The sequence below is a fragment of the Panthera uncia genome, chromosome F2 (assembly GCF_023721935.1).
Source record: "Panthera uncia isolate 11264 chromosome F2, Puncia_PCG_1.0, whole genome shotgun sequence".
NCBI classification, from domain to species: domain Eukaryota; kingdom Metazoa; phylum Chordata; class Mammalia; order Carnivora; family Felidae; genus Panthera; species Panthera uncia.
In genome coordinates, this window is record NC_064812.1 from 3,725,832 (window position 1) to 3,750,398 (window position 24,567).

At 56.5% G+C, this 24,567-nt stretch overlaps 1 protein-coding gene across 2 annotated transcripts in view; it reads left to right on the forward strand.

Annotated features, from left to right (window-relative positions):
• Positions 1-24,567, forward strand: part of TRAPPC9 (trafficking protein particle complex subunit 9) — a 566,939-nt gene that overhangs the window by 441,276 nt on the left and 101,096 nt on the right. For both annotated transcript variants that reach the window (XM_049633425.1, XM_049633426.1), the window contains one exon: positions 9,201-9,292. In XM_049633425.1, the coding sequence (XP_049489382.1) occupies positions 9,201-9,292 (92 nt within the window). The remainder of the gene's footprint in view (positions 1-9,200; positions 9,293-24,567) is intronic.

A 24,567-nucleotide genomic window follows, 5' to 3' on the forward strand; every position in this document is an offset into this window, starting at 1 on the left:
AATCAGTTATGGCAACAGATGCCTGGAGCCTGGGTAACCAGTGCTACAGTGGGAATTAGGTGGGAGCCCAGAGCTTAGGGATGGCCTGCTAGGTTCGTGTTGGTACTCATCGGCCAGTTTGGGCCTGTTCTTGCCATGCAGGAAGCATCATCTCTCCTCCTCCTCCCCCGGCCCTAAACCTTCCAGAAGGGGACCTCACTTAACACATGCCTTACAGTGCTAGAACTAGGTAACACACTGTCTCATCTGTGGGACGTACCCAAGCCCTGTGGGCTTGAGCCAGTATTGCTGGACACATCTGGGTGCCCGCTACCTTTAGGTCCTACCCCAGGACTTCATGGATCACCTCATAGGAGGAAGAGTGAGCCATTTAGGGTCCAAGAGACTCTTGACCTCAGCAAGGTGCCTTCTGGGGCCCCATGGCATCTTGAGTCTGTGGCTTTGAAGATGTCTTGAAGGTGAGATCCTGACCCATTCCATCTGCTACACAGTGGACTTAAGACACATCTCCCTGGAAACATGTGGCACGTGTGGAGAAAGTCTAGCAGGGAATGAGCAGTGCACTTGGAATCAACTGAATATGAACCTCACACTCTTCTTGGCTATGTGGCTTTGGAGAAGTTTCTTAGTATCCTCGAAGAGGTTTCATCAATCTGACATTGTTGTAAGGACTGTATGAGATGATTTGTAGGTAACTAACACATAATACGTGCTCAGGGAAGAGGCAGGCATTTATTGAGCACCTACGGTGTGCCAGGCACAGTGCTGGTGACCAGAGATGACACCTACTCTCCTGGGGCTTACGACCACAAGCAGTCCTCTGAATTCAGCTAAGCAGTTGGGAAGGTATGGCTGCCTGTTTATTGACCTTGCTAGTTTGGGGAGGGGAGGGCAGAAGTTCATGCTGAGCAAGGTCCAGCACCAGACCCTGGGCTCATGGATCACCACCTTTCAAGGGTTTGTGACCAGTAGGAGTGGGCCAACAGCAGTGACTCTAGGTAACTCAGCAGTGTTTTTGAGGCAGAAATGGCAAGCATGGAGGGCACCATAAAGGATATTTGACATTTCTTGCTGGGAGTTAGATACTGCCTTTGGGGACCCCAGAGGCAGAATGTGGGTTGTGCTAACCTGAGCTGGGAGCTTGTGTGTTCTTCTGGTTCAGGCACACAGATTGTGGATCATTATATGTGGGTGTGGTTTAGGAGATCCACAAAGCCTGGGTCCATGCCAACAGGGGCTCCACAGTCCTGCTGTGGCATTGCATCCTTGCCCTCCTAAGGGACAGGAGCAGGATCTCAGGACAAAGACATGCGGACTGCTTGGAGATGTGATTGCTGTGTCCTGGGTGTCCAGAAAGGGTTTTAAAGGCAGGGAGCATTTTCAGCACCACGGAGAGTCCCCCGCATGGCCAGCTCCACCACCCCAGCAGCCTCGGGACTCTGGCTTGACCCAGCCCTGTGCACAGAAAGATCCTTGTCTGTCCGGTGTGGAGGTTGTGGGTCCACACCGAGGGTACCGTGAAGAATTGATCCAGTGTTTACCGGAAGCTGTCAGAAAGTGGGGTCCCGATTGGGGGCTGCAGGGTCAGACTACCTGGATCCTGCCGCCTCACGGCTGTGTCACCTTTCTTGCTCTCACCTTATGCCCAGTTGAAAAGAATTTTTTAAAATAGAAATAGCAGCTCCTACCTTACACCCATCGGGTTCTGAAGTCTTAAAGATAGCATTAAATTGCAATGATACGTATCACTTCCTTACCAAAGGGCCTTTCTCATGGGAAGCACTTTGGAAGCATTCTTTCTAACAGAAATGATGACAGGGATTAGAATCACCATCATCATTTAGTGACCGCTTCCACCTCCACCCTCGCTACGGCCACGTTGCGGTCTTGCGTGTACTAGCAGGTGATGAGGGCAGCTGCATGACTGACTGGTCAGCCAGCTTTGCATTTGGGTCCAGGCTCAGACAGCAGACTGTTTTTTGGTGGCTTATGGGGCTGAAAGGGAGGGGCGTGCATGCAGGTAATTAGCTTTATTAGCTCAGCTGTATAATTTTATGGCTCATGTCCGGAAGCAAATTAATACAGAAATATGTTATTGGAATGGTTTCCAGAGCCCCAGTGCCATTTGGCAACTTTGTAACTACTCACACGCTAACTTGCTCCTCTGATAATCATTTCAAAACTCCTCATCCTGGCCCTGTCCAGTAGGCACTATTTCTACGTTTCAAGCACTGTGGTGAGATCTGCCTCGAAAGTCTGGCATATTTTTTTTTCCCTAAGAGGAAGTAATATACCATGTTCTGAAGTCTTAATCTGATACCCCTGGAGGGAATCAGGAAAGAAAGAAACATGCAAATGTGCATGTTGAACCCAAATCCGCTGACAACCTGCATGCTGAGCCCCTCTCCCTTCTGACTGGGATGAGGCGTGTTGACTTCAGCTGCTCTGGGTGTTGTTTCATAATGTTATCAGCAGAACTGTATTGTTGACTTTTTCTAAAATGTTGATTTTAAATGTGTAAAAGATGCACGTGGCTCAACACATCTTAAAAAAAGGTGTTGCCATCTTGCCCGTCATCCCCACATGCCCATTTTTCTCCATTCCTTCCATGTATGTCAGAATTTCTCACTGAAACTACAATTGCAAACACATACTTTTTTTTTTTTTTTTACACAAAAGTATTTTGTGTAAAGAATGTTTTGCATCTTGGTTTTTCCACTTAACTGTGCACGCCTTGGAAAACTTTGCATCTTCATAGTAAACTTTCTCCTTTGCCCAGTAGCAGAGTGTGAGTCTTATGCCTGTACTCCCATAGCTTTGCCATCACGGGGGTTTTCGAACTTTTGGAGGTTGGCCCGTCTGGAAGCTGTAATGTTGAACAAGATCTCTTTCCTTTGTGGAGCTGCCATTCTGTGGGAAAGCCCTGGGATGCCTGAGGTGCAAGGATCTCTGGGGGATTCCCTGCTCTGTGCTCCCAGCTTCCAGTTCCTCATCTGCACTGCGTCAACTGGAACAGCCCCCCCGGTTGAAGGGAACATGTAGAATGCTTGCCACAGAACCTGCCCCGACAGGAATGCCCCCAACATTTGTTCCCTTCCCCAGCCCCCGTCTTTTGCGATGTATGTCTTTGAGTCTGAGTCTTAGAATTCCTCTGGGAGCATGTTGTATGTTGGGAATTGGTCACCCTTGAGAGTGAATTTCTGTGTGCCTGTGAGGCACGTGGCCCACCAGATCGCAGCTGAAACCCAAACTGAAAAAAGCGAGGCTGGCTTACCTGGCCGGCGCCACACGTGAAATACCGCTTTCCCTTCATCTCTTTGATTACAGTGAATCACAGAGTGCTGTGCAGGGACATGGTCATGAGCTAAGGAAGGGGGACTTGGTGTTGTCTTTATAAGGAGAAAGTAGCTCTTCACATGGTGGCCGCAAAGGGAGCGAAGGGAAATGTAACTGCTTTTTGCCACTGCCTGGCAAGTCCCTGGGCTCTAGTCCTTCATCAGACTCTGCAGGGGATGTGTTTTCCCAACAGGGAGGTTGTCTCTGGGTAGCACTGGGGCCATGATAGCAGGGAGATGCTGACCCGAGTGAGTGGCAGGATCAGGGCCTAGGGGACTGACTCAGCAGAAGTGATTTATCCCAAGAAGGACCCCACTCTTTGTGACCACCCAGTACCTGCACAGTGGTCTGTGGTTTCACTGGGGGCTGGCATTGGCCCATTCCTGGATCATTCTCTTGGGAGGGGGGTGACCCCTCATCCTGTTTCCCATGGATCTTATTCATTCAGGGATTGGAAAAGAGGAGTCCCAGCATGGGACTGACAGGTGCCATCCCCTCTTAGAGACCCATCCCAGGTGAGAGTCTATTGCCTAAAATCTCTAAGTTCTCTAAGAAAAGCTGTTTCCTTGTGTTTCTCCCTGGTGGTGTCATGGCAGCGCGTGCTGCTCTGGCTGATTGACCGACAGGGACGGAGCAGACCAGCCATGTGCTGGCCATGGTCAGGCTTGCAGTGCTGAACGCTGGTCACAGAGGAGTCCACAGAATTGGGCCAGCGTTGCCTGGGAGTGCGTTTGTGTCTACCTCGTGCCTCCTGGAGAGGGAGGTGGGCTCATATTAGCTGAGAAACCCAGCCACGCTCCCTGTTAGTGCCCTGTGCTGCTGAGTAATGGGCCAGGCCTCATGGCCACTCTGTCACTCACAGCAGGCAAGTTGCCAACCTCTCCGAGGCTCTGTGTCCTCACATTCCGAACTGTTGTAATAGCCACATGTGCCTGGCTGTGCCGAGGGCTCTACCGGGTGTCCCACGGTGACGCTGGAGTAATCCTATCAGAGGGTCCTAATTTCCTTGCTCCGGCAGTGAGAGCTGGGGGCACCGCACACCAGTGAAAGTTAGCCTCTGATGAAAGCCACCCACTTCTGCATGCTGACAGTCACGCAAATGTGCATTCACACTTTCATTCATTAGGTGACATCAACATTTATCGAGCCATCACTGGGGCCCAGGCATTGTGCAAGACGCTGGCACTTGAACGATGAAAGACGTGCTCACGGTGCCCCCGGGGAGATAGATGTTGAGGCATCAGTGCCTGTGATCATCGGAGGACAGCCACGAATGGAGCGGCTTTGGAGCGCGCCGCTGTGTTTACGATAACAAACGGGATGCGGGTGTCTGTACCCTGGCCGTGCGGTGTGAGTTAACACGTGGAGGAGGCACCCCTACCCTCATGCTGTCAGGGTGGCCCCTCCTCCGCGCCTCCCTCTCCTGTGTGGTCACTTTTTGTATTGCTCTCTTCCTGGTGAGGCCCTCGGGCCTCTGCCTCACGGATTCTCAAAGGGAGACTGTCCTGGGAGGTACAGCTCTGTTGGAGAGAGGCAGCTGGACTGTCAGGACCGTCTTGGGGGCCCTGGTTTCTTCCCATGAGAGCCCCTGGCCCGAGGGGTAATTTCTCTGTGTTCCTTTAGGCACGGCCGAGAGGGCCCAACGTCAGGGTTTCTGTGGGGTGAGGCCTGGGAGGGAGTGCTGGTGGGGAGCGGAATACCACGTGGGCGTTCGTGACTCTACGCTGGTGTGTATACACTGGCCCACGAACCGAACTTTTGACATTCTGGGTCTTACGTTGTTGTCTGCTGTCTATAATGTAACAGCTTTGAACAGTGAGTAAGAACATAGACTCTGGAGTGAGACTGTCTGGGCACTAATCGTGGCTGTGTGGCTTTGGGCCAGTGTCCCAACCTCCCTGTGCCTCCATTTCCTCGTGTGCAAAGTTGGCCTAGTACTTAGTGGGTGACAGACTTTGAGTCAGTTTGTGTAAGGTGCTTAGACCAGGCCTCAGCCAGAAAGTGATCTTGGCTATTAGAGTCTGTGCACACTCACACCCGTGCGGATCCATAGGGTTAGGTTGGGGTCTGAACGTTTTGCCTGCCCCCCAAAAGCCCACATGCCTGAGGGATTTGGGGAGTCTGAGGAGGAAGCACAGGGCAGCCGGCCCTGCCTGGCCCGTTGCCACTAGACTGTGAGCGCCAAGCGAGAAGAAGGGGCCTGGTGAGCTGTGCTCTGGTCTGGCCGTGGGCATACGCCCGCACGTATGTCCGTGAGCAAGCACGTGAGCACGTCCCCCCAGCCCCCGTCCCGAGGCGACACTGAAGTAGTGAGGTGCCTGCCCCCTCCTAGGGCGGGTCTTTGCCCCCCTGTGTGGGCCAGGCCCTGCGTTCCCCTCTCCAGAGAAGCCCTCCACTCTTCCCTGACCAGAATCGCTTCTGTCACGTTCCTCACCTGGAGAAGTAAGTTAATACGGCGTCTCACGTGTTAAAATTAGAATATTCGGATCCGTGGGGTGAGAAGAGGAAACACGATCGGTCAGTCATTATCCATGGAAATTAAACACCATACAATGTCCCGTTCCTTAAGACAGAGACCTTCCCGGTGAATAAATTTTTAATATTGAGCACTTCTCTTGAGAACATTCAGTTTCCGGGAAGGGAGAGTGCGTTGCCGTTTACTCAGTGGTTGTTTGCACAGGTAATGCTCCTTGGCTCTGGGGTGGAGAAGGCCCGTTATCTTCAGCTGCTGTGAAAGCAGGTGGTCTAAGCAGCAGGCTGAACCCTCTTCCTCTGGGGGAGCCGGGTGGCCAATCACAGACAACCACAGATATTTTCTGAACCCCACTCTGGACCTAAATGCCCAGTTCTGGGGAGAACAAGTTTCTGAGATCTCAGAGTCCCATGTTGGAGACAAGTTCTCCTCCCAGTCTTAAAGTAGAGAGAATAGACCCTGGGTGGCCTTGGGCCCTCTCCCCATTCAGCCAGGGTCCCCCACTCGGCCTGTGAGTGTGATCAGGTGCCCAGAGCCTGAGTGAGGCTCAGAGGAGTAACTGAGAGGGGCGACGCCTGCAGGAAGATGTGGGCAGAGAGAGGGTCCTCCGTTCTGGAGCTTGACTTGCCCGGAATGAGTCTCGGTATGAGGCTCCGGCCTGTCTTGGCACACACCCCCTCCTCCCCGTGTCAGCCTGTCGCCAGCTGGGTAAGCCTCCCGGGCAGTGGGGGTGGGAGTGCTGAGTGCGGGGTCCCGTCTGGGACGCTGTGTGTCTGTCCTGGCTTGGGCAGGGGGCTGCGCCGGTCACCCCTGAGGTGCAGTGCATCCTGGATGCCGGGCTTTCTGCTGTGCAGGTAATGGAGCCGAGGGGCCCTGGCTGCCGCTGGGGGGATGGAAACTGGCAGGACCCTCCCCAGGTGGCTTCCATGCCCCCACACTCTGTGCCAAGAAGTGGGCTCCCCTCACTGGGATGTGGCCTGAGGACGGAAGGACACAGCGGTTGTGACACACCCAGGGGCCAGGGCATCCGCGGGGTTGCTCGGGAATGCCACCCCGTTGCCACTTTGAGGGAGCAGGAGGGCCAGCGGGGCCTTGGGGTCGGGTGTGTGCACCAACGCTCGCTCCCTCCAAGGACTCCGTTTCCTCTTCTGTTGGAGATAAGTCCCCAGCACCGCTGTGCTTGCCTTCCTAGAGGGGGGTGGGGGGAGAGAGAGAGCTGTCCCCACGAGCTTGCTGACTCTGGGGCCTCCGAGACATGGGAGCTCACAGTGCTTGGCGCTGTGTGGTTGGCCGCGCACCAGGCACGACGTCATCAGGGCCCGGGGAGGGGTCTGCGTGGACGGGACATTTATGGCATGCTCACCGTGGCCCGGACTGCAGTTCCATTTATTCCTCAGGACAGTCCTGTGAAGTTCGTGGGCTGTTACGCCCATTCACAGGTGAGGAAATAGACCCAGGAATGTAGGTAGACTGACCAGTGCGTGTCAGTGGTGGTACCAGGACTCACAGCCGGGTTGAGGGTATCCAGAACCCACCGTTCTAGGGGCAGAGGGGGCAGGTGCCGTTTGCTCGGGCCGCAGTGCCCCCGCGTTTTCCCACATCTGTTGGGGAGCTCAGCTTGGCCGAAAGGAGCCTGCTTTCATGCCTGCCCAGCTGATGTCCGGGTTGGTGTGGTGGGGGCAGGCAGCACGGGTTCCCTGGAGTTTGGGGCTGAGCGTCTGCAGAGGGCACCGGCTAGAGGCAGGCACTGGGCTCAGGGTAGGGAAGTTTCTGGGTCTTGCGGCCCCTGGGCCGCGTGTTGAGGGCTGTGGGCTCCTGTACCACCTGTCGAGGACGTGTAACCATCCTGAGTTTGTTTATTCATCAGACAGAATGCACCGAGCAACTCTAGGGCCTTGTGTAGGTCCCAGGACGAGGGCTGGGCCCTCATGCAGCTGCCGGGCTGGTGTCTAGGCTGAGCACTGGAGAGTGGGCACATCTGGGGTGGGCTGCCACAGGGAGGCCCGAGTGCCTTCAGAGCAGGGACGGGGCTCAGGGAGGGCTTGAGAGTTGAAGGAGGAGGGCAGGGAGAAGCACTTCTAGGAACACAGCACAGCTGCGGGAAACATGGAGTCCAGAGAGAGTACACGGTGTTTTGGAAGAATTGGAAGAGGTCCTAAATAGCCGAAGAAGGACTTAGGGGCGGAGTGGGAGGCAGGGATCCCGGCGTCACTGCACTGTTTGGCCTGCTCTCCCCGCCGAGTCCTGTTGCCGTGCGCGCCCAGCCCTGCCCTCTCGAGCTTTCCTGGGTGCCCGGCCGGTGTGTCCTCGCTGCTCTCAGTGTCCCTGCGCCCAGATGCTCCCACCCAGATGATCACGTGGCCCCCGTGTGCCAGGCCCTTCAGCAGGAAGGACTGGGAGCTCTAGTCTCTGTTCCTCGGGGCCCTGGTGCCTCTGTGCCTCCCCCTGGGCCCTGATCTGCCCTGCCTGCGTGGCTTCGTCCCCACACAGCTGCCCTCCGTCTTGCTGGGCACGGCCCTCTGTTCCTGTGCTGTCATCTCCACCCAGATGTAAGCCTCCCAGGTCCGAGCTCCTGTCTGAGTTATTTCGGCATCCTCCACGCATGGCCACCCATGGATGGGATTAGAGCCACGATATGTTTCCTGGGTGCAGTTAACTTGCTAAAAGCAGAAAGAAGAGGGTTTGCTTTTCACTTCCCTAATCAGGGAAGAGTGTCAGGAACTGAATTCTTCCCTTTTGGTTGCAACTTACATTCTGTGGCTTAAATTCACGTAGGAAAAGGGAAAGAGGTTTGCGGATCTGTGTCTGAGCTCTGCGTTGGCTGTTGAGTATTAGCGCCCAGGAGACATCTATTTTCTGCCTTCCTAAACCTAATTTCTTCATCCACTGGTACTTGCTGAGAAACCTTGACTTCCTCAATTACGAACTGGCCTAAGTGAGCCATTTGTAATAATATGTGTGATTACATCAAGATGTGTAGCACGACAGACAGGAAACCAGCATGAAGCCAACACGTGTCCAGAAACACATCGGGTTACATTGAACAATGAGCCATAGTTTGCCTCATTAAGGAAAAACGACTTCCATTTTCCTTATTTCCGCCAGCGAGAATAGCTGTTGGATCAGAATGATCCCGATGGATTCCCCTTCTTTACACGGCAGCGGCTTTACTTGATGTAGGTTGAGGGGACAGAGGCACTCGCCGTGTTTATATGCCTGTTTTCCAGCCGCAGGTCACGTCTCAGTGGTTGGTTGGGCCATCACTGGCGAAGAAGGGGGACCTGGATCTGCTGTGGGAGGGTTCCCGTGTGGGAGTCTGTAGAGATTTCCAGAACTCCTCCTCCTGTCCCTGGGGCTCGGCGGGAACAGGTTTTTCCTTGACTGGCTCTCACCCGTCTCTGAAGCGCACCGGCGAGGCAAGCGTGGAAGGGCTCCTGAGCCAGCTTGTCCTGGAACATCTGCATCTGGCCCCGCTGCAGTGGGGTGAGTACCTGCCGGTCCCCGCCGGGTGAGCGCGGCCCTCCCCGCGCCCGCATCTGCTCCTGAGCGCGGCTGCGTGGGCCAGCCGGCCACGGCGAGGGTGCGTCTTCAGACGTGTCCCGTCAGCACGGACCCGTGAAAGGGTCAACGCCCTCCAGATACGCGTGTGGCGGTGGACGTCGAGACCCCGTATGGTTCTAGCCGCTGCGGAGTCCGACCTCCTCCGTGGTGGCACTTGGCCTCGTGTGCGTGGCCACGGCCCCCCTCCGCGTTTGGGTCTTGAGTGATTGGCGTGGCGGACGCGAGCAGGTGTGCAGCCTCCTTGCTCCTACCCTTCTCCGGATGAGCTCTGACGGCTTCGCACGGGGTCAGCCCGGAAGGGTGCCTGTGTGGTCAACACCCTGACTGGGTCCTCGGCCCGTGAGTTCACCTGGAACGATCTTTCCAAATGTCTGCTTCCTGTTGCACCAGAAGCCGTTACCCTGGCCTGTGTCTTCCCAGATAGGAGTCAAAACTGCTTTGTTGAGAAACAAGCTAAGTGCATTTTTGTTGAAGTGAGAGGCTTCATTATTTTCTGGAAACGGTTTCATTATATAATCTATTTTAGGTCAGATGCGAGCAAGCAGTTTGTGTGTTTTTTTGGTTTTTTTTTTATACCCCAGATATCATTGTAATTAGTGTCAAGTCTTTTCTCTGGTTAATTAAAGTATGATCTCCTCCTTTTGCCTGCTAGAAACACATGGGAATTGTCCCAGGGGCTTGAAGAGAAAAACCTTTTTCCTGGCCTTCCCTTCCTCCCCCATCAGTTTGCTCGACCCCCACATACTGCGGGGGGGGGGGGGGGGGCTCCCCTCGCTGCCCGGCTCCTGCTCTCACAGATGAAGGCCGGCGGGAGTCCGTGAGCTGCCGACGTGACAGCAGTGAATGGATGGCCTTTTACACCCAAGGGGCTCCTTCGTGCGTCCGGCCTGAGTGGAAGGAAGGGGGTGTTTCTGCAGAGAATCAGTGTTTGCCCCATGGGGGGCTTCCCTTAGCCCACTTTTCCAGGTTGGAATGTCCGATCTCTTGCTTACCTGGACACAGCCAGCTGTTTCCATCAGGTGTGGTTAGCTGAGCAGGCTCAGACACCCAGACCGCCCTGCCTCCAGGGCTGGGACAGGCCCAGGAAGCCAGCCCCGTGAAACAAAATGAAATCAAAACTTGTGTTAACATATCCTGTCCACCAAAAGAAAGAACTTGGCCAGGACCCACACGGTCCCACCGTAGCCACACCCTGCAGTGGGTCCCAGAGGTTCCGGACTCCTTCCAGAGCCCGCCTGGAGGTCCCTGCCTTTGCTCTGGATTCCTTATGGGTGTTTTTCTTTTCTGTTAACACAACTTGGGTCAGCTGTCCTACACGCGTCATTTGCGCAGCAGCAGGTTGGTAGATGACACAGGTGTTAGTTATGTTATCCTGGAGAAGATGTATGGCTTGAAAAGAAAATCCTAGGACCTGGAAGGCACTGTGCCAAGCAGTGTCGCTGGGAGGACGTGTGCCGCTTCCTGCATGGGGGCGGCCAGGTGCCACACCTGTCGTGTCCCGGAGCGTCCCACCAGCCGAGTTCTTGTACCCACGGCGTTAACACCCCCAGAAACCGCGCATGATGTCTTCCTGGTCCGAGTGTCGTAATTAACTTGTCTGTTACCGTATCTGGCTGTTGCCAGTGAACATCTTCATGCTCAGATTTTTGTCTGGTTTTCTGCCTGGACCAGTTATGTAGTTTCGGAGTTCTGAGTCAAAAGACGTGAACGTTAAGTCCCTTGAGCTGTTCTGCTAAGTGAATACGTGACTGTTGATGGCGACGTGGACATTGTGGGCACTGGGGTTTCTGAGGCCACTTCCTCTGTGGTGTTGTGAGCACAATTCTGGCGCGGTGGCCCACGAGGGACGGCGGTGGGTTTCGTCCACAGTGGACAGGGTCTTCCTCCCTGGCCGCTGCCCGTGCCAGTGCCCACCCTTCCGTAACCCCGTAGGTTATACCCCCCTCCTCACGGCAGGCAGGCCTGGGGTCTGCCCCGTCCCCGCCCCATGACTGGGCCCCTCCTCCGACCTGTGGGGGTCCAGATTGTGCTGCACAGGTGGCCTAGCCCGGCCGGGCCCTCGCTCACCTGACCGAACGCTGGCCGGCTTGGCCTGTGCCGGCAGGGTCCTCTCTCTGACTTAGAGCAGGCTCAGGTGGGCCACCCAACATCCAGCCTGTTACTTTCACCACTCTGCACGTGTGTATAACATACCAGGCGAGGTACGAGGACCCACATGGTCACTTCTGGTACCCTCGCGTGCTGCACGTGTCCTTCCCTAAACGAGGATGCTGCGGCTCGGCCACGTCAGCCGTCTTGTCCAGCACCGCCCCGCTGAGGGGTGACTGATCCACGTTCAAAGGCAGACGCCCTCAACTGGAATCTTGACCTTTCCACCAGATGACTCGATAAAAAGAATATATTCTCACCGCGGAAAGCCAGGCAAAATCAGAAACGTGGTCAGAAAAAAATGACCCTCTTCCCAGCTTCCAAAACAACCTCTATTTCATTGAACTTTTGTGTATTTCTAAGCCTTTTTGCTATCCCCAAGTTTAAATTCTGTTTATAGAGATGCCCAGACCGTGTCTGTATATTGCGTCTTTTTTTTTTTTTTCTTTTTTTTTTACTTGACGAAACGTATCTCCTGTATCACAGGCCTGTCGAATGCTCGCTGTTAAAGGCCTAGTGGTAACCTCATCAGACGGATGCGAGGTCACGTAGTGCTTGGTCTGTTGTTGGATGTTTGGGTTGTTTTGAGATGTTCATGTTTCTGCAGGGTGCATGCAGCGGCTTGCACGTAGAGCTTTTCTGTGTTTGGGTGTCAGTCCCTCTGCAAGGAACCTCTGAAGTCGTTACTGTTTCATGGGGCGGTTGGAGAGCGCAAACGTGTCGGCATCTGTGTGTGATGGTGGCATCACCTGGCGCGGACGGGCACGCTGTTGGCACCAGGCTGCCATGCATCTTGGCCTCGGCTCTGCTGCTTCCTCGCGGTGACGTCCTCGTGCAAGCGGACGAGTCCTCTGAGCCTCGGTCTCTTACGGAGGCCGCGACCGCAGCAGGTCCTCAGTGAGGGTTTGCGGAGATGTCCGTGATCCCAGCGAGGTCGCGCTTCTCTGCCTCTGAGGCGGGTGGGGGACCGCGGAATTGCTGGGTGCCTGTTGGTCGTGGGGAGGAGGAAGCTGGGGTTCTGGGGTGCATCCAGAGGCAGGGCGGGGCTAGGGCGGGACCCCAGGTCAGCATCATTGGGCTGCAGCTTCCCAGGTGCTCCCGTCTCCGGCTGGAAACTGCCCTGCCCGCCAGGCGGGAGGACAGGGCGGGTGGCAGAGCCCAGCATCCCCTGACTGCCTGAGGGCTGTTTCCCTTCTGGTCCGTAGGTGCCGGGTGTGGTGACAAATGAGGCCAAGCGGTCTGCCACACTGATTTCAGTGTCCCATTACTGTGCCCCCTGCCACCTCCCTCAGCTGATGACACTTTCTGTAGCTTCCTAGGTATATCAGGGATGGTCTATGCTTTCATTGACAGCCGGGAGTACAGGTTAGGTGCTGGCTACGTTAGGCAGTGGATATTTTGAGCGCACATCTTCTGAGTCATCATCAAGCCAGCCCCACCATGCGCTCCGGCCCCGACCCGGGCTGTGATGTGCCGGCCACGCGCATGGGTGTGAGAGTCATGGGTCTGGGGACCAGCAGACACGTGACACTGCTGTCCTGCCTCAGGGAACAATGCCCTCACGTTTGGAGAGCGCGACACGGGGTCCACACTTTCCGTGCGGTTTGTCCAACCTGTGCGAGTCTGTAAGGCCTTACTGTTCTCCTTTTACAGGGTAGGAGGTGCTCAGGGATTTCTGTCACCTAAGGTTACCGGGAAAACCTAGATTGTTGGATCGAGGGATTTGTACGTTCACTCAGTGGATAGCTGTCTATCTGACCATCCAGTCTGTAGCACGCACTGTCTCGGGTGCCAGAGACCCAGATAGAAGTTCCACTTCATCCCTGCCTTCAGGACGCTCCTGGTCTGATGTGGGTGATGGACCCAGGTCGCTTAACAGACCACCCACACGCAGCCTGGCATCCTGGATGCAGAGGCCAGAGGCAGCTCAGGAACCAGACTCCTGCAGCCACCTTGTTCCAGAGGGGCCAGCCCTGCACTTGGGGACAAGGCACAGAACCACCTGCAGGCCTGTCGCGTCTGAACATTGATCCTCCTACCTCCGTGGCACCTGCTGCATTCGGCAACCCTGTTCAGGAGTCTGGATCTGGGGTCCAGGAAGCCAGGCTGTCCTTGCCTCGAGGTGGGGCTGCATCATGGGGACACTTCGGCAGAGTGTCTTTTTGTCACATGTGTCACGCGGAGGCCTTGTGGAGCTCAGTTTGTCTCTGACCTGAGAGTCGTGCGCAATGGCTGTGGTGAGTCAGCAAGTGATGTCGTGTCTCAGACGCCTCGAGAGGGCACGTGGAGAGCCAGGTTCCAGCCAGCCGTCCGGCAGGATAGGCGACAGCCGCACGTGGCCGCAGGTGGCCCAGGCCTCCCTGGAGGCCCAGCCTGCCCGCTGACCCCTGCCTCTTTCCCAGGGAACTTGGCGATGGCACAGGGCTGTGGATTTCTCCAAGCATCCGTGCCTGGGAGAGAGTGTTAGTACACAGGCCCACCGGTGAGGCAGGCTTTGTGGGGCCAGGCACCTCTGTGAGACCCGTCTTCCCACCTGTTCCTCCGCCCCCCTCCACCCCAATCTTCTCCTTGGTCCCAGGCATCCTACTTGTAAAATAATGTTTGGGAGCACTGCTTTCTTGTGATGATTTCCCCCCAAAGAGTAACTTTGTGGAGAGCTTACCACAGCACGTCAGGAACAGTTCGTGGTCGCTTTCTCTGTCCCCTCACTCACTCTCCGTAATCACCCACTGAGATTGGCGTTATTACGTATCTTACGGGAGAAGCTGGTGAGTGAAAAGGTCATATAATTTGTCCCCAAAGTTGCTACTTCCGCATCTGATCTGCTCCCTGTGATCCAGGGTTCTCTGCAGACCTGTGGTTCTTTCTTACATGCCCTGTGCTGCCCCCAGTCACCCGGCCGTCCACCCAGCAAATGGCTACTGAACCCCTTCTAGGTACCCGTCTGGGCCATGCTCAGGGGGACTGCCTTGGGCCCCCCAGCCGTCAGCTGCCTGCCACTTTCTTTAAGAGCCACCTTCCTTCTGGAAGAAGATTTCTGCAGTAAGTCTCTGCCCATGGGAGGATGGGCCATGGGGCCATGCCTTTCAACTTTTGACTCCGAATCTGGGAAATCAAGGTTCGTGTCTGCAGTGTGGTGTATGGGGTCTCCCCGGTGCCCTGTGGCCCCTTGGGCCAGGACAGGCCATCCAGGAGGAGATGAGAGGTCCAGTGCACGTGCTACACCGCGCCCCTGCTCCACAGGTGCTGAGAAAGGACAGGTGTGCGTGCGGCTGTCAAGCTCTGAGAAGAAAGGAGACAGGTCTGAGGTCTCCAGGGTGCCAGGCGGCAGGTCTCCAGTCCCTGATGGGCAAAGAGTTGGGAGAGCTCCCTGCCCAGCACAAGTGGGCCAGACACCCTGGTTATGACAGACCCGAGCCACCAAGCCAAGAAACGTCCCAGCTCTCAAACTTGTACCAGTGATATCAGCACCACTCCCTGTGTGGAGAATGCCCTGGGGTGGATGCCTGCTGGCACTGAACGTGCCCCAAGCCACACAGTCCCCACGACAACCCTGAGAGATTGGAAAGACCACCCTTGTTTTATAGAAAGCTCACGTCCCCATCCCTGGCGTGCATGCGGGTGGCAGAGTGAGGAGTGATTCTAGGCCTGTGCCCCTGCCTCAGAGGGAGAGACTCTGATCGGAAGCTTCCTGCTAAGCTCCCGTCTAAGTGTAACCCCTTCGAGGCCACACACTCCGCGTTTGGTCTGTTGCTTTTGCAAAGATAAACAGGCACAAACGAGCTTCAGAATTGGGGAGGTGCAGCAAGCTGTGTGTGGAGTCTCTGTCCTGCCCCTGTCCCCCCCCCCCCCCCCCCCCCCCCGGAGCCGTCCCATCCCACAGGCCGAGCTGTGCCAGCACCTGCTGCATTCTCCTCTCCCCGTGGAAGCCCCTGAGGGAGTCCTGCCACTTGTCTTCCTCACTTACCGACAGGTCCTGGGTACCCTCCCCCGGCCGCCCACACGGAGCGGCCACATTCTTCTGTCCGTACTCCGCCTTCTGACCAGCCCTTAGGTGGTTCCTGGTCGTTCGCTCTCCTGAACGTTGTCGGAACAAGTAAGCGTGCCAGTCCTCACATGAGCGAGACAAGCTGGAAGTCGCTTACTTTAAATTTAGCAAGCTCTTTAAAAATATCTTCTGTTTCTGTGTCATGCTTAGAAAGACTTCCCTCCTCTAGATTATATGCATATTTTAAATTCTCATGCTTCATGGGCTCATCCACTGCAACACTGAGATCTCCTCTTGATCTGGAATTTATTAAGGTGTGAGGAACGAGGCATGGAGCCTCTCGTCCCAGAAAACCATTTAATTGTCTCCAAGTCACTTAATGGTAAACTTTCTCCACTAATAAGCAGTGTCGTTTTTCTCGTGTGTAGGAACATTTTTGGACTCTCTTCCATGGATCTTTTTCCACCCATGAGGCAGAACCACCCTCGTAACTATTATGGGTTGATGGTATATTTTAATATTTGCTTGAGTATTTGCTTCCATGTCATTTGCTTGCCTCTCTTTCTCATCTTTATTTAAAACTGTGATAAAAACACATAAATATGCCATCTGGGCCATTTTAAAGTGTACAATTCGAGGCTTAACTGCATTCATACTATCGTGCACCAGACCATTTACTTGCAAAGTCGGAACCCTGTGCCTATGGAACACCTTTCATGTTTTTACGGAACTTCAGAAGGAGCTCACTTTTTAAACATTGAACTTCTGTTGGTATTCAACTGCCTTTTCACCTGAGGTCATTTTCTCAGTTTTGTTTCTTTTATATAGTTTTCCTTCCTCCTCTTTTTCTTGATTCAGCCGGCTAACCGATGATCTCCTCCCCATCCGTTCTCCCTTCTCTAAGTCAGTACCTGCCGTTCCCGTCCTCACACTGCTGCTTCGTGTGGGCTCACTCTGTTAGTTTTTCCTCACTTACGGAGCCAGCTGTTGAGTCCATTTATTTAAAAATGTCCTATTATTAGTGCAATGATTTTAAGGCTATGAATTTTCCTACAATTACCCCATTACCTGTGTCCTGATAGTTGACGTGTCCACGTTTGATATGGTTCAGGCATTGCGCAATTTTGGTTTGTTTCCTCTTTGTCCCCAGGGTCCTTTAAAACGTAGGTGTTCTGTTTCCTGAACTTGTGGTGACTTTGTAATGTGAGGGAATTGTGACCGTCCTAGTGCTGTTTTCACCTCTGAGAGTTTACTGAGGTTTCTTTGTCTTCATTCTTTATGAACACACCACAGACGATGAAAAGGAAGGCATGTTCCTGGTTTTAAATATATTGTGTTGCAACACGTATCCGTTCAATTCCCTCATTAATTGCGTTGCTTAGGTCTTTAGGACGCTCACTTCTTTGAACCGCCACAGACTTTGAGAGGTGTCTTACAGCCGCTGCTATTGTGGGCCCTCTTCACCCTGAGGGGACTTCTGTCCACGGGTGCGGTGGCCCTGGGTCCGCAGGACGAGTGTGGGTGGTCTGTGGTGCATAGATATCCTCCTTGTCCTCATGTGCTGTGCCCTGTATCCCTTGAAGTGCCCTTCTTTGTCCGTTTCAGTGCTTGTTGTTTGGTCTGATATGATTACTCTTGTCCCTGCCTACTTTTAGTTGGGCTGGGATGCCTTTGCCTGTCATTTTATTTTAAACATTTAAGATGTCCTTTTCTCTCCCTGCATGTGGTTCTCTTAGATGAAGCAAGGAGTTGAATTTTGGTTTGCAGTCCAACTTTAAAGTGTTTTCCAGGGGCGCCTGGGTGGCTCAGTCTGTTGAGCATCCAACTTCGACTCAGGTCATGATCTCGCGGTTTGTGATTTCGAGCCCCGAGTCAGGCTCTGTGCTGACAGCTCGGAGCCTGGAGCCTGCTTCGCATTCTGTGTCTCCCCCTCTCTCTGCCCCTCCCCTGCTCACACTCTGTCTCTCAAAATGCTCACACTCTGTCTCTCTGTCTCAAAAATAAATAAATACTTAAGAAAATAAAAAGTGCCCCTCTCCCTTGGCACTGAGAAACTGGCTGCAAGTACCTGCTGTAGCCCCTCCCCCACAGGATCTTGGCCTCTCAGCGAAGGGGCCCTGCCCTGTGGACACCCCAGCTTATGCTCTGGACCCCGGCCAGGCTGCCCTTTAGGCGGGCGCCCTCTTCCCCCCCACTTGGGCCCTGGTGTCCTGCGTGGGGCCACTCTGTCATGCAGATGCCCTCAACAACCACCCTCCCTGGGGCCTCGGGACTCGGCTTATGCAGGAAGGGGGCCGGGCTCTGCCAGGCTGCCTGTGATGTGAGGTGAGGCCCCCACCCCTGCCATTGCCTTTCCTGGCTGGTCAGTCGTGCTCATTCATTCTTCCGGGCCCGCGTGAGGCGTATACTCTTCTCCAACACCCCTTTCCCTGGGCTCCACTCTTCCCCCAGCCCCGGAGCTCTCCCGGTTCTCCTGGGGGTATCCGTGCCTGTCACAGGCTCTCTGGGAGCTCCAAGTTACGTCTGCATCCCCACACCCCGGCCTGCTCCTTACCTGGCACAGAGTGGGCACAGAGCTGCTGCTTGAGTGACTGGTAAGCAGTGAGCCTTGAGCGAATACTCGGTGAGTGAGTGCGGGAGAGAAATAGTCCCTTTCCTCGAGGAGTTCATGGACCCGCTGGGGAGGAAGGCTGTGTTCCCAGCACACAGAACGACCTGACTTCATGGAGGAGAGCCTCTCTAGGCATCTGTGAGGGTGCCTGCGGCTCTGGGCCCTGAGAGCAGCCTTCCGCCAGACCCCACGGGGACAGCGTCCGTGGTGACGACCGCTCCTCTGCTCCTGCCGCCTGACCACACGGAATCCAGAGACCTGAGCTGGCTGCTTTGAACTGGTGCTGATTAGTGTAGATGTAAGTCAGGCCCGTGGTTCCAGGGTCACAGGACCTGCCAGGCAGAGGTCACATACGACACGTGTTCCCTGCGGCCTCACACTGCCCTCCTGGGCCTGATGATACTTTCCGTGTCCTGGGATGCTGGTGGCCGCCTGCCCTCCCCTGGCACATGGACACAGCACTTGGCTGAGGCATAAGTCACCTTTGTCACCAGTGGCTGGGGCAGGCCTCTTGGGGGTGGGGTAAATGACCTGCCCCCACCCAGGTCTGAGGCCATGAGCGATGGTTATACTGGACTTGCCATCTGCTGAGACTTTTCCTCCAGGACCAGCGCCCTGGCAGCAGGGGTCTGTCCGGGGCTGTGGCCATGCAGTTCCCCGCGGGCGTGGGTGCTCTCGGCTCTCCCTCCCGCCCTGCACGACGCGCCTGCTACCCCTCAGGCAGAGTACCTCTCCTCCTGCAGGTGGGGACCAGCAGCTGTGCGGTCACCAGCCGGGAAGTCACAGAGCTGGCATTGGGATCGGTGTCTGTCTGGGGCCAACCATGGGGCTTACGCTCTGTCACACTGCCTGGGTGTTCACTGTACCTTCAGGAAGACTGTATTTCAAGAAATTTTGAGACCTGCTGACCCAGGAGGTGGACGTTTCAGTCTTTCTCTCATCTTCCATTGTTTCTTCACATGATAGAAAATTTTAGCCCCTGGTGCTTCCGCACTGCAGGAACCTTTCTCTCTGGATTCTGCAGGCCTTTCCCAGTCCCTGAATGGGGGGCTTGGGGGAGAATATATGTTCTTGCTGGAGCTCAGTGTAATTGAACAGGGTGTCCAGACGCGGACCAGCCAGGACTTACCTCACCCGTCAGTGAGGTCCCGCTTTCTTGGATGCCTCGTCCGAGGACAACACGGGAAAGGTCCTTGGGCACCGGCCGGGTGGATGGTTCTGTGGACAGGCCGGGGCACTAAGGGCTTCTGGTAGAGGAGGTCATGCAGGAGAGGAAGGAGTCCTCTGACCACGTTTCCCCCCATCCTCCGGGCTGCTGGGAGCCCTGGCTGTTAAATAGGGCCTTGCTGGGAACCGGAACTTGGTTATTCTGCTGAATGCGGGCTGGGGCTGCGGTAGCCTGGGGGCTCACCTGGTGAAGCCTGTCCCCATTGCTGCTGCGCTGGGGCCTCCGCGCGAGGCTGGCCACTCCCCGCAGCCCAGACCTGTCTCACCCATCGGCTGTCCATCACAAAGGCCTCTCCACCGACAGCCCGCCTCCCCCATGGCCTCCTGCCCCTTTCCCTCCTCCTCCAGTCACCGTGTCCCCTGCTGCTGCCGGAGGATGTCCTGATGGTGGTGGTTCTTCCCCGTCCAGGTCCTGTCAGCCCCTGCATTTGAGATGCACCCCCTCCCCTCTCCTGCTCCTCACCCCTGGGCTTCGTCTGGTCACGCGGGGTGTCTCGCAGGCTGCCGCCATCCAGGGGTGCCGTGGGAGCCCTGAGGAGGGAGGAGCCTCTGCCAGAGGGTCACTTGCACGTTTGCCCGGTGGCCCATCAGCAGCCTTGCCGGCCTCTCCTTGTCCCTAGCCCTCAGATCCTCCAAGGCTCAGGTCCCCTTGGGGAGCTTCCCGGTGCGGCCCAGCCCCCATCACGTCACCCCTGCCCTGGGTGTCCTCCGCAGGGACGCGGCAAGTGTGGGCCCGTGTGTGAATACACGATGCTTGTGTGTAGGCCATGCCAGCTCTGTGCCCTTGGGCTGGTGGTGTCCTTCACGTCTTAAGTCACTTCACCCAGGCCTCCCCCTCTAGTGTGGACACTCTTCAAGTGTAGACGCAGGCTCTGCCTCTCGTTTCCTGCTTCACTGGAGAACATGCCTGATATCGGTGCCCATGTCCTCGGTCCCTGAGGATGAGCTCACAGAGCGCTCCCACATCCGTTCGCATCAGGGCCTTGGACTCAGTCACAGAGTTACAGACGAGAGCCCTGGGGCCTCCAGCCAGGAGAGGTGACCCGCCCGAGGTCTCCTGGCCAGGAAATCAACTGCAGGCCTCCGAGTCCCTCCGCTGTGCCCCCAGGCTGCCTGCTTCCCGAGGCCCGGTGAGGGCTGCGGGTGGGTACTGCGCGGCTTCCACCGGAAGGGAGCAAGGACGCCTGGTGAGATGCGGACACAGTGGGTGCCCACATGTATTGAGAAGTGCAGGTGAGCGGTAGGACGCTGGGGCCGTGTCCTTGCTAAGCCACCGGCAGCAAGGCCTGCAGCAGCCAGCTCCTCCTGGACGGCGGCCCCACTCCCTCACCTCTGCCTCTGCCTCCGGGCAGACTTGGGAGGCAGCTGTTTAGGGCTCCCGTCCCAGCTTTGCGGCCTCAGCAACTGTCTTGATCTAAGACCCAGACGTGGCTGCGAGGATCCACAGCCAACCGGTGATAAATGTATGTATTTACTACCTGCTTTTCTCCTGTGGCCCCTCAAGGCATCTTTTAGGGAAATGAGGCCTGTTCTTAAGTAGCTCATATGCCAGGCCCCACGCACCCCTCTCCGAGGGGCTGTGCCCGGGGTGGGGGTGGGGGGGGGTGGCTCACTCAGGGTGGGGATGGCGTTGGGGCTCCCGCTGGTGGGCAGTGCCGTTCCTGGGCCCCCGATACTTCGGTCCTTGCTGCAAGCACAGGGTTTATTGGCGTTTCCGGGCAGGATTAACTGTTGCCCTTGTTCCGATCCTGTCTGCAGCCTGCCCTGGGGAGAACGGGCCGACTGCCATGCGCGCCCCTCCCAGGCTCCTCCGTCCCATGTGTGCTTTTAGCTGCAGCCAGCGCTCAAACCAAGGCTGCGGCTGAGACAGGGAGCCCTGGGTATGCACGGTGGTGGCCGGGGCGCCTCCACCGTCCCCGCGCTGACAAGCTGGCCTCTTCGGCCTTTTGCAAAGGTACGAGAGTCTTGGGCGTGAAAGGTCGAGGGCGCGTTCGGAACGGGGTGCCCGCCGTCCTTCCTGGCTCCCGCCTTTGGCTCCATGCACCTCACAGAAGCTGAGTCCCTCGTGGGGCCTGGCGCCTCACAGCCCGGCAGGCCGAGCTCCAGGTGTCGAAGCCGCGGGGGGCCCACCCGCGGAGGAAGGGGAACCTCCCGCCAAGAGGCTGCGCTCACTCAGCATGGGAGGTGCTCCCGGAGGCGCTTGGAGCGCGTCAGGTCCGGTACCCCCGTCTCTGTTTTCCTGAGCCTGGTGGTGCCGCCGGGAGCCCGTGGAGGCCAGGCCTGGGGCAGCACGTCCTCTGCTCGTGTGCACAGGGATTCGTTCACAGTTTCTCGGGGAGGCAGATTTGTGAGCGTGTCGGGTCGGTGCCAGGAGCTGAGCCAGGCCCGGGATTCGGAGCTGAGGGGCATGCAGGAGCCATGCCACCTGTTGGCTCCAGCACTCTGTGTTAAGTTCGAGTCCCGCGGCTTCTTCTCACGGAGGAGATGAGCCGCAGGACGTCCTGTCAGTAGTTTTGGAAGCGTCGACTGAGACAAGGGCGCAGGGCTTGGCCTCTGGGTCCCTGGACCCAGGCAGGGCATGAGGAGCTTCCGGGTCAGAGGAGGGGGCTTCCCGGCTTCTGGCTCTTGCCAGGAGGTGGGGGAGGCGTCTCGGGCCGTCTGTCCATGCCACAGGGGTGACCAAGTCACCCCCGGCACACCAGGCTGTAGAAGGAAGGCAGGCCAAGTGGAAAGGGCCCTTCTCACACGCCTACATCTCAGTAGGGCCCTGGAAGATGGTGGGTGGTCTGGAGGTGGGGGGCAGGCACTGGCCCTCCCCATACTCTGGGGCTAGCATCTGGGGACCATCCAGAGCCACAGACATTTCCCCCGTGGCAGATGGAGAAGCTCACGTTTTGGCAACTTGCTTCAAATCAAACACCATGAAGTAGGATGGATCTGGGTCATTTTGCCGGAACTGCACCGAGCTGCGCTGCCCGTCAGCTGGGGAAGGGAGAGGGGCCGTGCTCCCTCGTGGTGGGACGGCCACCACCTCCGAGCTATGCTCCGGCCCCTGTGTACGGCTGAGCAGATGGAGGCCAGGCGGCCTGATGACCTCCCTCCAGTTGATGTCACTCACGGACCCTGTCTGAGCCGTCCCCACCCCCACCAGGAGCCACCAGCAGCAGGAGGAACACAGGTCTGGGTGTAGAAACTCAGGTTTCCGGTTCTGAGTGCTCCCGCTCTGAGGCTCCTTCCCCTCTCCCTCCAGGGACAGTCTTGCCGGAAGTGAGCGGTGCAGGGAGACGCTCAGGGCCGAGAGCTCGTGTGGGGCCAGTGTGAGCGGGGCCTGGAGGTCACCTCACCTCCCTCGTGTCACACCCAGCACCCTGGACCCCAGCCTGTCCCCTTCTGGTCTGTCCCTCTTCCTGGGCTGCCATCGGAGGACAGGGACAGGCTGCTGGCCTTGCTGTGCCTTACCCTCGTTTTTTGTCTGCCCTGCATTATTCGGAATGTGCTAAACAAGCACAGAGCAGATGCTTAAGGGAATGTGTTTGAAATTAAGCTGTTTAATTTCTTAGGAAGGGAAAAAAGGTCTGGAAGCAAATGTGGGTCAGCTTAGTCTGCAGTACTGAGAGGTTTGGGGGAAAAATAGCTCCTTCCCATTTGAGGACCTGAGAAGGAAGCGCTGGCCTCCGGGCCACTTTGAAGCCAGACCTTGAGCAGTCAGGCCTACTTCAAAGACCGAGCCTCCTGACCTTCCTCGGGCAGCTCCTGACAACAGCCTCCTCCCCCAGGCCCTTGGCTGGCGATTCGTCCCTGGACCGTTGATCCAGTCCAACAGCTGGAAAAAAATAGCCACATAACCTTCGCTCTCAGAGATGTCCGTTCTGTCAGAGGACGAGCTCCTTAGCTTGAAACGAGTTCGCCACATCTCCCCTGATGGTGGATGTGTAACTCCTGGTGGGGCTGCAAAATGCAGGCGCCAGCCCGTCTTCCGAAATCACAGCAGATCAGGGGGAGCACAGCCTTCAGGGTCAAGAGCCTGGCTTCTCCTGACGGGACCTTTTCCCTCCATGAGGGTAGGTTCATTGTTTGGCCTGCAGAACCTGGTCTCTGAGTCTGCAGATGGACCACAGTCCCAACGCGAACGAGAGTGGGGAAGGTGATGGCAGAATGTACACGTGGCCTCTGCAGAGCAGGAGTGGCCGGTGACATCGTGTTGTCCACAAATGGAGAAGCGTCCAGACACAACAGTGGTGACTAGGTATCTTGTGCTGAGGACTCCTGAGAATCTGATGATAAACCCACATGGAAACAAGGTTCTGTGTTCCCTTCCAGAGACTCGACCGGTTCTTCCACATGTTCCCCCCCCCCCCCCCCCCCCCCCCCCCGGGCCCACCCAGAAGTTGGCTGGTTCTCAGCGAAGAGCCTGCTTTCACAAGGGGGCGGGAGCGAAGCACCGTCACGACGTGGTGGCCACGGGCCGGACAGCTGCGTAGACGAAACTGCCTCCACTTTGTCGCGTAGGGAGACCGGGGCTCAGAGACCTAAAGCTTTTGCTCTGAATCCCTTGGTTCGTAAGCACCACGGGGCCCCAGGCACATCCACGCTCCTCTGGTCTAGGGTGGGCGCCCGTGGAAACCAGGTGTCCTTTCCGTGTGGGTGGCTTGACAGAAAGTACAGAGGTGCAGCCACGGATTGGTGCAAGATAGCCTCTCTGCCATGGCCACGGGCTTCCTGGACCCCGTAGGCTGGCATGTTCCTTACAGCCTCATCTAGCGGTAAGCTATGTTCAGATGGCCGAGGTGGGTCCAGCCCCTTCTGTGCAGGGGGCTCATTCACTCAACACTCACTTCCTGCGCACATACCGTGAGCCCAGCTCTGGGCGAGAAATGGGGTACAAGGGCGGTGGGCTGGTAGGAGATGCTGAAGGCAGTGTAGCCTGCTTGATGGAAAGTGCTGGGTTTGGGCTCAGCCCTTAGTGCCGATACTGGCTTATTGGATGACCAGGAGCATATTGTCGGGATTGTCGAAACCTCTCTGCTCTCAGGGCTCAGGACCTAGCAGCATGCAGGAGAGGTTCCCAGCTTGTCGCCAGGGAGCTGACTGTCTCACAGAGGCATGACCGTTCCAGCTGGCCCTGGTGTGTAAGGAGGCTAAGCCCCCATGTTGGCAGGTGACAGGGAATCTAGGCAGGTCCGGTTACAGTTGGGGCATGTATTTTGTAGCAGGAAGATGCAG